The 18,779-nt window shown below is 43.9% G+C and overlaps 1 protein-coding gene across 3 annotated transcripts in view; it reads left to right on the top strand.

Moving 5' to 3' along the window:
* Positions 1 to 11,448: 11,448 nt before the first annotated feature.
* The window catches only part of LOC121531547 (LHFPL tetraspan subfamily member 3 protein), a 55,315-nt gene continuing 47,984 nt past the window's right edge, over positions 11,449 to 18,779 (top strand). For 2 of the 3 annotated variants that reach the window (XM_041836800.2, XM_041836801.2), the window contains exons 1-2: positions 11,449 to 12,227; positions 12,332 to 13,211. In XM_041836800.2, the coding sequence (XP_041692734.1) occupies positions 12,779 to 13,211 (433 nt within the window). In that variant the 5' untranslated portion in view covers positions 11,449 to 12,227; positions 12,332 to 12,778. The other variant, XM_045213858.1, reaches the window with a different exon arrangement.

Genomic DNA, 18,779 nt, shown 5'->3' on the forward strand with positions numbered 1-18,779 from the left:
TAACTTATTTCAGAAAATTCTAAAAGATAAATAACGGAAAAGTGGTGCGTGCATATGTATTCACCCTCTTTGCTATGAAGCCCCTAAATAAGATCTGGTGCAACCAATTACCTTCAGAAGTCACATAATTAGGTAAATAAAGTCCACCTGTGTGCAATCTAAGTGTCACATGATCTCAGTATATATACACCTGTTCTGAAAGACCCCAGAGTCTGCAACACCACTAAGCAAGGGCCACCACCAAGCAAGCAGCAACATGAAGACCAAGGAGCTCTCCAAACAGGTCAGGGACAAAGTTGTGGAGAAGTACAGATCAGGGTTGGGTTATAAAAAAATATCAGAAACTTTGAACATCCCACAGAGCACCATTAAATCCATTATTAAAAAATGGAAAGAATATGGCACCACAACAAACCTGCCAAGAGAGGGCCGCCCACCAAAACTCACAGACCAGGCAAGGAGAGCATTAATCAGAGAGGCAACAAAGACACCAAAGATAACCCTGAAGGAGCTGCAAAGCTCCACAGCGGAGATTGAAGTATCTGTCCATAGGACTACTTTAAGCCGTACACTCCACAGAGCTGGGCTTTATGGAAGAGTGGCCAGAAACAAGCCATTGCTTAAAGAAAAAAATAAGCAAACACGTGTGGTGTTTGCCAAAAGGCATGTGGGAGACTCCCCAAACATATGAAAGATGGTACTCTGGTCAGATGAGACTAAATTTGAGCTTTTTGGCCATCAAGGAAAACACTATGTCTGTCGCAAATACAACACCTCTCATCTCCCCGAGTAAACCATCCATTATATTTGGGACAAATCATTCACTAAACCCTGAACCTCAAATAAACATGTAATAAATAATGTGGAAATTGAGCAAGTTGAGGTAACTAAACTGCTTGGAGCAACCCTGGATTGTAAACTGTCATGGTCAAAACATACGATGGGGAGAATCTGTCCATAATAAAGTGTTGCTCTACCTTCTTAACAGCACAATTAACAAGGCAACTCCTACAGGTCCTAGTTTTTTCACACCTGGACTACTGTCCAGTCGTGTGGTCAGGTGCCACAAAAAGGGACTATGGAAAATTGCAATTGGCTCAGAACAGGGCATCACGGCTGGCCCTTGGATGTACACGGAGAGCTAACATTAATAATATGCATGTCAATCTCTCCTTGCTCAAAGTGGAGGAGAGATTGACTTCATCACTACTTGTATTTGTGAGAGGTATTGACATGTTGAATTTACCGAGCTGTCTGTTTGAACTACTGCCACACAGCTCGGGCACCCATGCATACCCCACAAGACATGCCACAAGAGGTCTCTTCACAGTCCCCAAGTCCAGAACAGACGATAGGAGGCGCACAGTACTACATAGAGCCATGACTACATGGAACTCTATTCCACATCAACTGATGCAAGCAGTAAAACTAGATTTAAAAAAGACACCTTATGGAACAGCGGGGACTGTGAAGCAACACAAACATAAACACAGACACACGCATGATAACATACTGCAGCGGTTTCAGGGGTTGTGTTGTGAATGGACGTCATGTGCCTGCGAGGGTTCTTAGTTTTTTGGCTGCCAGGACCACGGACAGCACTGCAAAGTATTCCCAAGAGGCAGGACCACGGACAGCTCAGTGGAAACTTCTAGACTGCAGCAGAACAGCCACAACGTCTCCCGTTGTAATCAGAGCCAAACTGCAGACAGGTGAAACCAATCAGTTTCTCTATTTAGCCCTGGGTTTCTATCTTTGTCTTTTTTTTTTTTTACCCCGGCAGGTGAAGGAGCACCAGGAGGTTTTAAAGAAGAACGGAAAATATGATTACAACAAAGATTGCACCCCCACACACAAAGCTTGGAGGACCTTCCACTGGGGGTGAAGTGTTTCCTTTGTTTGTTTTGGGTTGTATATATCAAGAACGCTGCCAAAGCCTGATAATAATAAACAGGTTTAACCCTTTACATGGACTGGTGTTGTGTGGCTGTATGTGTAAGCCCAGCCTTACAAAGAACCCAGCGCAGAAAACGCTACAATACATACTACACACGTGGTAGTGGTGGAGTAGGGGCCTGAGGGCACACAGTGTTTTGTGAAATCTGTGAATGTATTTTTAAATGGTATAACTGCCTTAATTTTGCTGGACCCCAGGAAGAGTAGCTGTTGCCAAGGCAGCAGCTAATGGGGATCCATAATAAATACAAATAGTATTTATTATGGATCCTTTACGGAACTCACTAGGCAGTAGTAGGCCTTTACGGAACTCACTAGGCAGTAGTAGGCTTTTTATGGAACTCACTAGGCAGTACTAGGCCTTTATGGAACTCACTAGGCAGTACTAGGCCTTTCTGGAACTCACTAGGCAGTACTAGGCCTTTCTGGAACTCACTAGGCAGTACTAGGCCTTTATGGAACTCACTAGGCAGTAGTAGGCCTTTATGGAACTCACTAGGCAATAGTAGGCCTTTATGGAACTCACTAGGCAGTAGTAGGCCTTCATGGAACTCACTAGGCAGTAGTAGGCCTTTACGGAACTCACTAGGTAGTAGTGGGCCTTTACAGAACTCACTAGACAGTAGTGGGCCTTTACGGAACTCACTAGGCAGTACTGGGCCTTTACGGAACTCACTAGGCAGTAGTGGGCCTTTACGGAACTCACTAGGCAGTAGTAGGCCTTTACGGAACTCACTAGGCAGTAGTAGGCCTTTATGGAACTCACTAGGCAGTAGTGGGCCTTTACGGAACTCACTAGGCAGTAGTAGGCCTTTACGGAACTCACTAGGTAGTAGTAGGCCTTTACGGAACTCACTAGGCAGTAGTAGGCCTTTACAGAACTCACTAGGCAGTACTGGGCCTTTACGGAACTCACTAGGCAGTACTAGGCCTTTATGGAACTCACTAGGCAGTAGTGGGCCTTTACGGAACTCACTAGGCAGTAGTAGGCCTTTATGGAACTCACTAGGCAGTAGTAGGCCTTTACGGAACTCACTAGGCAGTAGTAGGCCTTTATGGAACTCACTAGGCAGTAGTAGGCCTTTACGGAACTCACTAGGCAGTAGTAGGCCTTTATGGAACTCACTAGGCAGTAGTAGGCCTTTACGGAACTCACTAGGCAGTACTAGGCCTTTATGGAACTCACTAGGCAGTAGTGGGCCTTTATGGAACTCACTAGGCAGTAGTGGGCCTTTATGGAACTCACTAGGCAGTAGTTCCCGACGAACAGTTAATGTGCTGACGTTGCTTCCAGATGCAGTTTGAAACTCGGTAGTGAGTGTCGCAACCGAGGACAGACGATTTTTACACACTTCAGCACTCGGCGGTTGTGTGGCCTATCACTTCCGTTGTTGCTCCTTGACGTTTCCACTTCACAATAACAGCACTTACAGTTGACCGGGGCAGCTCTAGCAGGGCAGAAATTTGACGAACTGACTTGTTGGAAAGGTGGCATCCTATGACGGTGCCATGTTGAAAGTCACTGAGCTCTTCAGTAAGACCATTCTACTGCCTGTGTTTGTCTATGGAGATTGCATGGCTGTGTGCTTGATTTTATACACCTGTCAGCAACAGGTGTGGCTGAAATAGCCGAATCCACTCATTTGAAGGGGTGTCCACATACTTTTGTATATATAGTGTACAGTTGAAGTCGGGAGTTTACATACACAGCCAAATACATTTCAACTCAGTTTTTCACAATTCCTGACATTTAATCCTAGTAAAATGTCTTAGGTCAGTTAGGATCACCACTTTATTTTAAGAATGTGAAATGTCAGAATAATAGTAGAGATAATGATTTATTTCAGCTTTTATTTCTTTCATCACATTCCCAGTGGGTCAGAAGTTTACATACGCTCAATTAGTATTTGGTAGCATTGCCTTTAAATTGTTTAACTTGGGTCAAACGTTTCGGTTAGCCTCACACAAGCTTCCCACAATAAGTTGGGTGAATTTTGGCCCATTCCTCTTGACAGAGCTGGTTTGTGGCCTCCTTGCTCGCACACGCTTTTTCAGTTCTGCCCACAACTTTTCTATAGGATTGAGGTCAGGGCTTTGTGATGGGAACTCCAACACCTTGACTTTGTTGTCCTTAAGCCATTTTTCCACAACTTTGGAAGTATGCTTGGGGTCATTGTCCATTTGGAAGACCATTTGCGACCAAGATTTAACTTCCTGACTGATGTCTTGAGATGTTGCTTCAATATATATCCACATAATTTTCCTTCCTCATGATGCCATCTATTTTGTGAAGTGCACCAGTCCCTCCTGCAGCAAAGCACCCCCACAGCATGATGCTGCCACCCCCGTGCTTCACGGTTGGGATGGTGTTCTTCAGCTTGCAAGCAACCCCCATTTTCCTCCAAACATAACGATGGTCATTATGGCCAAACAGTTCTATTTTTGCTTCATCAGACCAGAGGACATTTTTCCAAAAAGTACGATCTTTGTCCCCATGTGCAGTTGCCAACCGTAGTCTGGCTTTTTTATGGTGGTTTTGGAGCAGTGGCTTCTTCCTTGCTGAGCGGCCTTTCAGGTTATGTCGATATAGGACTCGTTTTACTTTGGATAAAGATACTTTTGCACCTGTTTCCTCCAGCATCTTCACAAGGTCCTTTGCTGTTGTTCTGGGATTGATTTGCACTTTTCGCACCAAAGTATGTTCATCTCTAGGAGAGAGAAAGCGTATCCTTCCTGAGCGATATGACGGCTGCGTGGTCCCATGGTGTTTATACTTGTGTACTATTGTTTGTACAGATGAACGTGGTACCTTCAGGCGTTTGGAAATTACTCCCAAGGATGAACCAGACTTGTGGAGGTCTACAAATATTTTTCTGAGGTCTTGGCTAATTTCTTTTCATTTTCCCATGATGTCAAGCAAAGAGGCACTGAGTTTGAAGGTAGGCCTTGAAATACATCCACAGGTACACCTCCAATTGACTCAAATGATGTCAATTAGCCTATCAGGAGCTTCTAAAGCCATGACATCATTTACTGGAATTTTACAAGCTGTTTAAAGGCACAGTCAACTTAGTGTATGTAAACTTCTGACCCACTGGAATTGTGATACAGTGAATTATAAGTGAAATAATATGTCTGTAAACAATTGTTGGAAAACTTACTTGTGTCATGCACAAAGTAGATGTCCTAACCGACTTGCCAAAACTATAGTTTGTTAACAAGAAATTTGTGGAGTGGTTGAAAAACGAGTTGGAATGACTCCAACCTAAGTGTATCTAAACTTCTGACTTCAACTGTATATAAAGCAGGCAGATAGGCATCAAGGAATTCAGTTACTGTTCGATTGAACGTTAGAACAGGCAAAATTTGTGACCTAAGCAACTTTGAGCGTGGTATGATCATCGGTGCCAGACGTGCCGGTTCCAGTATCTCAGAAACAGCCGGCCTCCTGGCTTTTTCATGCACGCCAGTGTCTAGGGTTTACTGAGAATGGTGAGACAAACTAAAAACATCCAGTCAACTCGTTGATGAGAGGTCAAAGGAGAATGGCAAAAATCATGCAAATTAACAGGCGGGTCACAAACAGGCAAATAACCGTGCAGTACAACAGTGGTGTGCAGAACGGCATCTCGGAAAGCACAACATCCACAACTCGTCGGTCCTTGTCACAGATAGGCTATTGCAGCAGACGACCAAACCGGGTTCCACTCCTATCACCTAAAAACACGAAGAAGCTGCTCCAGTGGGTACGCGATCACCAACACTCGACAATTGAGGAGTGGAAAAACATTTCCTAGTCCAAGGAATGCAGGTTGCTGTTGCGTCATGCTGATGGCAGAGTCAGGATTTGGCGTAAGCAGCATGAGTGCATGGACCCATCCTGCCTGGCTGTTCTGGAGACAAAGGGATGGCCTATCCAGTACTAAATGGGTGTACTTAATAAACTGGTGTTTATAGTTTTCCTGCCTTCTACCCAGCTGTTCAAGATTAAGATATTACCATATTAGGTAGGTGCTAGCTTACACCCTCAGATCTACAGGATTGCTGAGTGTAGGGTTCAGGGATCAATTTGGAAATTGTGTCTCCATACAACCAGTCTTCCCATCACCCTTTTCACAGAACTAAAACCAGTCTTCCCATCACATTCAAAGAACTACAACCAGACTTCCCATCTCACTCATAGAACTACAACCAGACTTCCCCATCACACTCACAGAACTACAACCACCCATCACACTCACAGAACTACAACCAGTATGGCTGACGTTCAGCACCATGGAGAGCATACACATCAGTATAAATAATAATAATATGCCATTTAGCAGACGCTTTTATCCAAAGCGACTTACAGTCATGCGTGCATACATTTTTTTTTTGTGTATGGGTGGTCCCGGGGATCGAACCCACTACCTTGGCGTTACAAGCGCCGTGCTCTACCAGCTGAGCTACAGAGGACCACCAGTATGGTCGCCTTCCCTTACTCAGACGTTGCGTGCATCAACCAATGGTTGTGTGCCACGTCATCGACTGAGCAGTCGGGCACCAGATTGCTATAACTTATGATGTGGTTAGCTGATAAGTTTTTAAAAAAGGTCTGCCATGCGTTAGCGATGCCTGGGCAGAGGAAGTTTGTTTAGCACCATGGACAGCACACACCTACAGTGCATTCGGAAAGGCAATAGCCTCTACCCACATGTACATATTACCTCGACTAGCCGGTGCCCCGGCACATTGACTCTGCACCGGTACCCCCCTGTATATAGCCTCCCTACTGTTGTTTTATTTTACTGCTGCTCTTTAGTTATTTGCTTTTCTTTTTTTACTAAACACCTTTTTATTTATTTATTTTATTTATTTATTTATATATATTTTTTTTATGCATTGTTGGTTAAGGGCTTGTAAGCATTTCACTGTAATGTCTACACCTGTTGTATCCGGCGCATGTGGCAAATAAAATTTGATTTGATTTGAAAGTATTCAGACCCCTTCCCTTTTTCCACATTTTGTTACATTACAGCCTTATTAAAAAATGGATTAAATAAATACAAATCCTCATCAATCTACACACAATACCCCATAATAACAAAGCATAAAAATGTATTCAGACCCTTTGCTATGAGACTCGAAATTGAGCTCAGGTGCAACCTGTTTCCAATGATCATCCTTGAGATGTTTCTACAACTTGATTGGAGTCCACCTGTGGTAAATTCAAATGATTGGATATGATTGGAAAGGTACACACCTGTCTATATAAGGTCCCACAGTTGACAGTGCATGTCAGAGCAAAAACCAAGCCATGAGGTCGAAGGAATTGTCTGTAGAGCTCCGAGACAGGATTGTGTCGAGGCACAGATCTGGGGAAGGGTACCAAAAAGATTCTGCAGCATTGAAGGTCACAGTGGCCTCCATCATTCTTAAATGGAAGACGTTTGGAACCACCAAGACTCTTCCTAGACCTGGCCACCCGACTGAACTGAGCAATCGGGGGAGAAGGGCCTTAGTCAGGGAGGTGACCAAGAACCCGATGGTCACACTGACAGAGCTCCAGAGTTCCTCTGTGGAAATGGGAGAACCTTCCAGAAGGACAAGCATCTCTGCAGCACTCCACCAATCAGGACTTTATGGTAGAGTGGCCAGACGGAAGCCACTCCTCAGTAAAAGGAACATGACAGCCTGCTTGGAGTTTGCCAAAAGGCACCTAAAGGTCTCAGACCATGAGAAACAAGATTCTCCGGTCTGATGAAACCAAGATTGAACTCTTTGGCCTGAATGCCAAGCGTCATGTCTGGAGGAAACCTGGCATTATCCCTACGGTGAAGCATGGTGGTGGCAGCATCATGCTGTGGGGATGTTTTTCAGCGGCAGGGACTGGGAGACTAGTCAGGATCAGTGGCCACCTGTTTTTTGCCTGTTTTGCATGTTATTTTGGCATTAATAATAATAAGTGTCACATATCAGTTTGCAAACAATGCAAAAAACAATTGAGTTAATAAAGCCGCATACAAACTTAGTCTCTTTTTTGCTTTCTTGAGTAAGGCAGCTCCAAAATGCAAGTGTTTCAGGCTAGCTCAGTGCTTTCTGTGGTGGTGGGGCAGCCAGCGGAAAATACGGAGCTTAGGGGTTGGTAATGTTCTCTAGTTGCGTCGTGATTGGCTCAGTGTTCTGTCACTCATGTGAACACTACGTCACCGCAAAATCTACAGGTAGAGCTCGAAAATTCATGCCCGTTGGGTGCTGCCATAGAGTTACATTAGAAGTGCCCATCCAAGAAGGCTCAAGGTCATTGGCCACAGATAAAATGACGTCAAATCACGTTATATCTACCGTAGCTTTGATTGGACTGATCATGTCAACATCATACGTTCAAAATATTAGCTAGCAATCTAGCAGTCATCATCATTAATCAAGTCAACAATCTACTGGCAAATCCTTTTCAATCCTTATCATATGAAGTGAAATAATGAAGAGAAATGACAGATAAAAAGTATCGGTGCTCATCGGCCATTGGACATAAACATTACACAACAAGTTGGTGTGATGCGTGATTTGAAGGAGTCAGGCGCAGGAGGGTAAATCCCAGTATACAGAATTTATTCCGTAATCCAGCCTAACCAGTCCAGTGCGCAAAACAGGCGCACTGGAACAAACATGCACACGGGGAAAATACCCCGGCAATACAAAATACTGAGCTCAACCGAGCTACTAATCCTCACAATGAACAATCACCCACAAGGACAAGGGGGGCAGAGGGAACACTTAAACACATACTAATGAGGGGAATATGAACCGGGTGTGTGTAATTGATAAATCAAGAAAAATGGAATGATGAGATATGGTGCGGCAGTGGCTAGAAGGCCGGTGACGACAAACGCCGAAGCCTGCCCAAACAACGAGGGGAGGCAGCTTCGGAGGAAGTCGTGATAGTTGGAAATCGTAAATTCAACAATGAGTGGTTTGGAAGGAATCAGTGGCTAACTGCAAGCATCGCAAAGCAATCACTAGCCTGCTATTCAGTGGAGTGGGTGTGTGGTCCAAGTCTGGGTTTAAGGGTCTCTTTTCCAAGCTTAAAAAGATAAACATTCAACGTTGGCCATGCTGTCAATCCAGCATGACTTCTGTCGCACTCAAAAAAAACTCAGAACTGGGAAATCTCAGACTTCAGTGAGTTCAAGATAACTGGGAACTCCGACAGGGAAAAATATGTTTTGAACGGTCATCCAACTCGGGCCTCTTTCTAGAGCTCCGACCTGAAGATTACTGATGTCATCATGATTCGACCTTGTTTTTGTTAAGAGTTTCCAGTTGTCTTGAAGCACCATAAATCCAGAGAATGCCAGACTTTGATGACCAAGTTTGATGACAAAATTTGCCCACGAAGGACCGCCGCGCCACCTTCCTGTTCAAGTGAGCACAGCACAACAAGGTGAGTCCAAAAATGTATTGTATGCTGCTGCATAAATGATGTAATATGCCAGGGAGATATGTATACAGTAGCGAAGAAAGTAATACTAAGTGTATGTTGTGTAGTAAGTTGTTAGTAGCCCATGTGCCTCACCCTAATAATTTGGTCCCTTTTCCCCTCATGTAGCCTATATCCTGTTTTAGAGAAAAGTAATCATTGAATATTGTAAGAGCTTTCATTGTCTGTTTATATGTCCCCTTCATTTATCCTACGGTTCTGACTTGGTGTACAGGGAGAACACTGTAAGAACGGCCCAGGTTCTGAATTCTGTCGCTGTACATTTTAAAAGTGCTGAACACATAGTTATATTGACTACCTCCGTCCTAGCTCGCTCATTAATGTCTTAATCGAAGTTACGGATTGCCTCTAATCCGCTCGTCGTCCCCTTATGCGATAGTTTGTACATCTCAATTGTCAGTAGAAAACACATTTTTTTAAGCCAGTCAGCCATATCAGCTATGTATTTTTAAAAGGCAGAAAATGAGGCTGAATGAACTGTTTCGCTGCCAGACAAGGCTCCGCAGATAGCCAGGTGTAGCAGTGGTAAGGTGTTGGGACAGCTTTATGTAGGCCTTAACAGTTTGTGGGCACCGTTTGTCACCATTATAGTGCAATTAATGTATTGTTTAGTATTGTGTTGTGTAGTTGCTTTGTTGGCATGAATCTAAAAAAAAAATTGGGGAAGTTGCCAAACCAAGATTTACTGGTCAGGATCGAGGGAAAGATGAACGGAGCAAAGTACAAAGAGATCCTTGATGAAAACCTGCTCCAGAGTGCTCAGGACCTCAGACTGGGGCAAAGGTTCACCTTCCAACAGGACAACAACCCTAAGCACACAGCCAAGACAACGCAGGAGTGGCTTCAGGACAAGTCTTTGAATGTCCTTGAATGGTCAAGCCAGAGTCCGGACTTGAACATCTCTGGAGAGACCTGAAAATAGCTGTGCAGCGATGCTCCCCATCCAACCTGACAGAGCTTGGGAAGATCTGCAGAGAAGAATGGGAAAAACTCCTCAAATACAGATGTGCCGAGTTTGTAGCGTCATACCCAAGAAGACTCGAGGCTGTAATCGCTGCCGAAAGGTGCTTCAACAAAGCACTGAATAAAGGGTCTGAATACTTATGTAAATGTGATATTTCAGTTTTTTGTTTTTAATACATTTGCAAACATTTCTAAAAACCTGTTTTTGCTTTGTCATTATGTGGTATTGTGTGTAGATTGATGAGGGGGAAGAAAAAAAAACGATTTAATCAATTTTAGAATAATGCTGTAACGTAACAAAATGTGGAAGAAGTCAAATACTTTCCGAATACACTGTACATGGCTCTTCATTCAGCACCAATCCTGTGTCTTAAAAGACAGCATTAACCACCCAAATCCCCCAAATATTGTGTATAAATATGTGTATTAATCCCAGAGCAGCGGTTCTATATAGCTACTCTCATTCCGTGGCTTCGTCCTAAATGATCCCCTATTCTCTACATAGTGCACTACTTTTTTACCAGATCCCTACAGGCCCCAGGTCAAAAGTAGCGCACTATGTAGGTAACAATGTAATCCAGCTAAACCCTGGGTGGTGAGTCATGATGGTGATGATGTAACAGGGGCCAGTTTGTCAGAACCCTGTTTAATCCCGATTGAAATGATCCTCTTCCTGTGTTGTGGAAAATTCTGCTCCCCCCCCCCCAGCTGTGATGCCCCCTAAAGCTTGTGGATGAAAGTTTTTTACAGTGACAATCACTGACCCAAATCTGTGTGTTACCACATCACTATGTGTAAAACCAATAGGGGTTTGTGTGGGCTACTGCACAAATAATAAAGTCTTGTCTCTGTGGTATTCATACATTATGAAAATTAGGTATGTTTGTTACATTTGAAGGTACTTTATTCTGAAAATTAAATTAGCAGTTGCAGTCATCCCCCCTCCCCCTCCCCCTCCCCTCCCCCCCCCTCTGAAAATTAAATTAGCAGTTGCAGTCATCCCCCCTCCCCCTCCCCCTCCCCCTCTCCCTCCTATGAGCACAGCAGCGGCAGTGGCGTTCAGTCCTGCACGACAGGTAGTCTACCATCTTTAACTCAGTCATAGGGAGACCGGGAGAGGCGCGCCGCGTGCACTAATCGGGCCACTGAATCTGAGAGGCCAATTTCGCCCTGACCGAGCAGCGTGAGCATTTTGAAAACGGTTTGGCGATTATTGGTATAGGCTCCATTTCGACGCACAAACTGTCAAAGCTCTGATCATGTGATTGCGAGGACGAGGGCTTGTCTTCTCGTCCGGATGTGTCGGTAGCCTACAGAGGGTACCAAAGCCAGAGCGAGGTTGGGGTTGTGATGCAGCAGTGTTTGACCGCTAGTCACGAATGTAGGGCTACACGTCTCATTGAATATATTGGCTATATTTAACCACCTCGTGTGGCAGACAGATGCAATTTTGTTATAGGTTGAGAGAGAACTGAACATCGTCAGCGCTGACACGCGCATCACGGTCCGCTTAATCTGGTGCAGTTATTGAATCGTATCTCTCCTTTTTTCACTCCTCTCCTCCTCCTCTTCTCCCTTCTTTCGGCATCACCTGACAGAGGCTGCTGATGCTGCCGTAGCAATTACCGGGACTGGGCTGTGTGTTATTTATCCCGGGCTAGATGCTGTGAATTATTCCGCAGGATTGTGATTTGGGCTACCGGAGGGAAGGCATCATAGACATTGCATTTCGTTTGCTCCGGTTTGATACCGTCGCTATCGTTAACATTGCTTAGGAAAGAAAAGGACGTATAGCCTATTGCAAACACGGCTGCTCTGTACGCTATTGGTAGGCACATTTTTTTTATATATATATCTACTGAAATTATATAATGTATTTAGTTTAATGCGTAATATCCGAATGACAATCTGATATTTGCTGTGTTTTTCAAGGAGGTATTCCGGGGACATTCGCAAGTGACACGTGCCAAGAGCGATGTGTCTGACAGACGGCCATTCATAGCCTACGAGAGAGGTGGGAGGGAATTATTTCTCACATACGCGAGTTCAGGAGTCGCCAAGTTCTCACGAGTTATCAGTTAGGCTAAATATAGGAGCGAACTTGCAGATAAGCTTTTGACCATCCAGTTTATGCACCAGCATCGGGATGCGACGTCATGAGTTGAATATGCTGGCCAGATGTTGCCTTTGATGTGATTAAATGAATCTAGACTAGGCCTACTTTTGGGTGCTTTTCTACAGCAGAAATATCTACTGACTCCTGCATTTCTTAACTATTTAATTAGTCAGTGCCCCCCGTTGCTTGTCTACCTAATTGAATAGGCATATCTAGGCCACATCATAATACCAGGACTGGGATACAACACAAACTGTGCTACAATGATACCCGGATCGGCCGCCTCGATGCTCCCATCCATGTCGTCCGATGACATTAAACTATACCAGCATAACTACGTCCGCAACTCCCGTGCCATCGGACTCCTGTGGGCCATATTCACCATCCTGTTCGCCATCTTGAACGTGGTGATCTTCAGCCAGCCCTATTGGATCGGAGACGGCGTGGACACCCCTCAGGCCGGCTATTTCGGCCTCTTCCACTTCTGCACCGGCGACGGGATCCAGAGAGAGCTCGACTGCACGGGGACCTTCACCGAGTTCGCTCAGATCCCTTCCACTGCGTTCAAGGCGGCGTCGTTCTTCGTTGGGATGTCCATGATGCTGGTGATGGCTTGCATCGCTTCCTTCACTCTCTTCTTCCTGTTCTCCACCACCACCGTCTATAAGATCTGCGGCTGGATGCAGGGGGCCTCGGGTAAGTGATGACTGCCACTAGGACCTAGGCAGCTTGTTTTGAGTAATGTCTTGGAAGTAGGCCTAAACCTTTCTCCTACAAGGTTTGTGTATAGCCTTTTAGGTTAGCTGTAGGCCTACACATTAACAGAATATGATGTTTTGCTTCTTATCTGGCCAGGTAAAGTGATCAAAAGTTAATAAATATATTGTAATATTACGTATTTTATTAGGGTTCCCCATTAGTTCCTGCCAAGGCAGCAGCTACTCTTCCTGGGGTCCAAACACACTAAGACACTTATATTACACATAAAACAAAATATAAAACAGTACATCATATAACACTGTCACACCACTAGCGCCCGCGTGTGTATGCGTGTGTCTGTCCCTGTGTGTGTGTGTCTCTTCACAGTCCCCGCTGTTCCTTAAAGTGTATTTTTATCTGTTTTTTAAATCAAATATTACTGCTTGCGTCAGTTACCTGATGTGGAATAGAGTTCCATGTAGTCATGGCTCTATGTAGTACTGTGCGCCTCCCATAGTCTGTTCTGGACTTGGGGATTGTGAAGAGACCTCTGGTGGCATGTCTTGTGGGGTATGCATGGGTGTCAGAGCTGTGTGCTAGTAGTTTAAACAGACAGCTCGGTGCATTCAGCTTGTCAACACAAAACAAGTAGTGATGAAGTCAATCTCTCCTCCACTTTGAGCCATGATAGATTGACATGCATATCTTTAATGTTAGCTCTCCGTGTACATTTAAGGGCCAGCCGTCCTGTCCCTCTTTGTGGCACCTGACCATACGACTGAACAGTAGTCCAGGTGCGACAAAACTAGGGCCTGTATGACCTGCCTTGTTGATAGTGGTGTTAAGAAGGCAGAGCAACACTTTATTATGGACAGACTTCTCCCCAACTTAGCTACTGTTGTATCAACATGTTTTGACCATGACAGTTTACAATCCAGGGTTACTCCAAGCAGTTTAGTCACCTCAACTTGCTCAATTTCCACATTATTCATTACAAGATGTAGTTGAGGTTTAGGGTTTAGTGAATGATTTGTCCCAAATACAATGCTTTTAGTTTTGAAATATTTAGAACTAACTTATTCCTTGCCACCCATTCTGAAACTAACTGCAGCTCTTTGTTAAGTGTTGCAGTCATTTCAGTCGCTGTAGTAGCTGACTTGTATAGTGTTGAGCCATCCGCATACATAGACACACTGGCTTTACTCAAAGCCAGTGGCATGTCATTAGTAAAGATAGAAAAAAAGTAAGGGGCCTAGACAGCTGCCCTGGGGAATTCCTGATTCTACCTGGATTATGTTGGAGAGGCTTCCATTAAAGAACACCCTCTGTGTTCTGTTAGACAGGTAACTCTTTATCCACAATATAGCAGGGGGTGTAAAGCCATGACATACGTTTTTCCAGCAGCAGACTATGGTCGATAATGTCAAAAGCTGCACTGAAGTCTAACAAAACAGATCCCACAATCTTTTTAGCATCAATTTCTCTCAGCCAATCTTCAGTCATTTGTGTAAGTGCTGTGCTTGTTGAATGTCCTTCCCTATAAGCATGCTGAAAGTCTGTTGTCAATTTGTTTACTGTAAAATAGCATTGTATCTGGTCAAACACCATTTTTTCCAAAAGTTTATTAAGCGTTGGTAACAGGCTGATTGGTCGGCTATTTGAGCCAGTAAAGGTGACTTAACTATTCTTAGGAAGCGGAATGACTTTTGCTTCCCTCCAGGCCTGAGGGCACACACTTTCTAGTAGGCTTAAATTTAAGATATGGGAAATAGGAGTGGCAATATCGTCCGCTATTACCCTCAGTAATTTTCCATCCAAGTTGTCAGACCCCGGTGGCTTGTCATTGTTGATGGACAACAATAATGTTTTCACCTCTTCCACACTCACTTTACAGAATTCAAAATTACAATGCTTGTCTTTCATAATTTGATCAGTTATACTTGGATGTGTAGTGTCAGCATTTGTTGCTGGCATGTCATGCCTAAGTTTGCTAATCTTGCCAATGAAGAAATCATTAAAGTCATTGGCAATATCAGAGGGTTTTGTGATGAATGAGCCATCTGATTCAATGAATGATGGAGCTGAGTTTGCCTTTTTGCCCAAAGTTTCATTTAAGGGGCTCCAGAGCTTTTAACTATCATTCTTTATGTCATTTATCATTGTTTCATAGTATAGTTTCTTCTCCTTTTTATTCAGTTTAGTCACATTATTTCTCAATTTGCAGTACATTTGCCAATCGGTTGTGCAGCCAGACTTATTTGCCATTCATTTTGCCTCATCCCTCTCAACCATACAATTTTTCAATTCCTCATCAATCCACAGGGATTTAACAGTTTTTACAGTCATTTTCGTAATGGGTGCATGCTTATTAGTAACTGGAATAAGCAATTTCATAAATGTGTCAAGTGCAGCGTCTGGTTGTTCCTCATTATACACCACAGACCAAAAAATAATATGTGTATGACCTCATTCACTACAATAGGCCCAGCCTTTGGACCTGTGGTTTTCCTAGATATGGCTACTATATTGTGATCACTACGTCTGATGGATCTGGATACTGCTTTCAAGCAAATTTCTGCAGCATTAGTAAAGATGTGATCAATACATGTGGATGATTTAATTCCTATGCTGTTTGTAACTACCCTGGTAGGTTGACTGATAACCTGAACCAGGTTGCAGGCACTGATTACAGTTTGAAGCTTTTTCTTGAGTGGGCAGCTTGATGAAAGCCAGTCAATATTTAAATCACCCAGAAAATATACTTACTTTTTAATATCAGTGTCTTCATGCATGGTTCAATGCAGGTGTTAGGTTTTAATGTTTAATGTTCCATAGACTACTGCCCCTGGAAAAAGTTTTAGGAATTAGATAGCCTCAATGCTTGCCCACTCCGGTCATAATCGCCAATGCTGGTTAGGAGCTGTCCAGGGACCTGCCAGATGTATGGCGGCAGACAGGTAGCGCTGAATGGACGGCCGTAACACTTGGCTCTGTCCATGGAGCTGAAATGACAGCCGTGTCACTTACCGCTGTCAATGGTGTTGAATGCCGTGCAGTTTGGTGCTGTCCATGGCGCTGAACTAGATACGTTTGGGGTTGCAATTATTTTGTCGCGTCAGTTGCCGCTGTAAATGGTGCTGAACAGACAGCGATTTTTAAAGTATGGTATGTTAGCTAGGAGTTGGTACTGAAGGGACAGTCGTGTCAGCTGACGCTGTCTGTGGTGCTGAATGGACTATGGGGGTTGCACCTGTCCTGCGGTCATGTTGTTGTCACAGGTGCATAAAGCTAGTCCAGAATAAATCAAGAAGATGGCTGGATATTGCAGCATTATGAACATGCAGTAGTGGGATAGAAGAGGTATCTAAAGAGCTCAGTGCACTCTACCTCTGGATCATCTCTGTCTCTGGATCATCTCTGTCTCTGGATCATCTCTGTCTCTGGATCATCTCTGTCTCTGACATTTTTTTTAACAGTGCACTTTTTTCTCAGCTTTGTTCATTATGCAGCTATTTAACCAGCACAAATGACTAATTCTGATTCACTCCACAGCGTGAACACGATTACACAACCCCATGCCAGGTTTCCTTCCCTTCAATTGAACTCAATACTGGCAGGAGTCACCTGATTGTGAATAGTAAATGGTTTACAGCCATCGTTAACAGAACAGCCTTAGTACTTCCCACTGACACAGTATACAGTGGGGAAAAAAGTATTTAGTCAGCCACCAATTGTGCAAGTTCTCCCGCTTAAAAAGATGAGAGAGGCCTGTAATTTTCATCATAGGTACACGTCAACTATGACAGACAAAATGAGAAAAAAAAATCCAGAAAATCACATTGTAGGATTTTTAATGAATTTATTTGCAAATTATGGTGGAAAATAAGTATTTGGTCAATAACAAAAGTTTCTCAATACTTTGTTATATACCCTTTGTTGGCAATGACACAGGTCAAACGTTTTCTGTAAGTCTTCACAAGGTTTTCACACACTGTTGCTGGTATTTTGGCCCATTCCTCCATGCAGATCACCTCTAGAGCAGTGATGTTTTGGGGCTGTCGCTGGGCAACCACGGACTTTCAACTCCCTCCAAAGATTTTCTATGGGGTTGAGATCTGGAGACTGGCTAGGCCACTCCAGGACCTTGAAATGCTTCTTACGAAGCCACTCCTTCGTTGCCCGGGCGGTGTGTTTGGGATCATTGTCATGCTGAAAGACCCAGCCACGTTTCATCTTCAATGCCCTTGCTGATGGAAGGAGGTTTTCACTCAAAATCTCACGATACATGGCCCCATTCATTCTTTCCTTTACACGGATCAGTCGTCCTGGTCCCTTTGCAGAAAAACAGCCCCAAAGCATGATGTTTCCACCCCCATGCTTCACAGTAGGTATGGTGTTCATTGGATGCAACTCAGCATTCTTTGTCCTCCAAACACGACGAGTTGAGTTTTTTTCCAAAAGTTCTATTTTGGTTTCATCTGACCATATGACATTCTCCCAATCCTCTTCTGGATCATCCAAATGCACTCTAGCAAACTTCAGACGGGCCTGGACATGTACTGGCTTAAGCAGGGGGACACGTCTGGCACTGCAGGATTTGAGTCCCTGGCGGCGTAGTGTGTTACTGATGGTAGGCTTTGTTACTTTGGTCCCAGCTCTCTGCAGGTCATTCACTAGGTCCCCCCGTGTGGTTCTGGGATTTTTGCTCACCGTTCTTGTGATCATTTTGACCCCACGGGGTGAGATCTTGCGTGGAGCCCCAGATCGAGGGAGATTATCAGTGGTCTTGTATGTCTTCCATTTCCTAATAATTGCTCCCACAGTTGAATTAGTCAAACCAAGCTGCTTACCTATTGCATATTCAGTTTTCCCAGCCTGGTGCAGGTCTACAATTTTGTTTCTGGTGTCCTTTGACAGCTCTTTGGTCTTGGCCATAGTGGAGTTTGGAGTGTGACTGTTTGAGGTTGTGGACAGGTGTCTTTTATACTGATAACAAGTTCAAACAGGTGCCATTAATACAGGTAACGAGTGGAGGACAGAGGAGCCTCTTAAAGAAGAAGTTACAGGTCTGTGAGAGCCAGAAATCTTGCTTGTTTGTAGGTGACCAAATACTTATTTTCCACCATAATTTGCAAATAAATTCATAAAAAATCCTACAATGTGATTTTCTGGATTTTTTTTTCTCAATTTGTCTGTCATAGTTGACGTGTACCTATGATGAAAAGTACAGGCCTCTCTCATCTTTTTAAGTGGGAGAACTTGCACAATTGGTGGCTGACTAAATACTTTTTCCCCCCAGTGTAGTTACTTAGGCTGTGTCCCAAATGGCACCCTATTCCCTTCATAGTGGGGCCCATAGGGCTCTGGTCAAAGTAGTGCTCCATATAAGAATTAGGGTGCGATTTGGGACTCACTCTTAGAGATGATTGAACACTATCAACATATCCTTACTTAGCATTGTTATGCTAATATGAGACATTCTAAAAGTCGATTTTATAGAAGCCTCTATATCAGAGAAGATTCCATTCCATTAATTCCTGGAATCTTCCATCCTCTCTTTCAAAT

This window comes from Coregonus clupeaformis, unplaced genomic scaffold, assembly GCF_020615455.1.
Source record: "Coregonus clupeaformis isolate EN_2021a unplaced genomic scaffold, ASM2061545v1 scaf0161, whole genome shotgun sequence".
NCBI classification, from domain to species: Eukaryota; Metazoa; Chordata; class Actinopteri; order Salmoniformes; family Salmonidae; genus Coregonus; species Coregonus clupeaformis.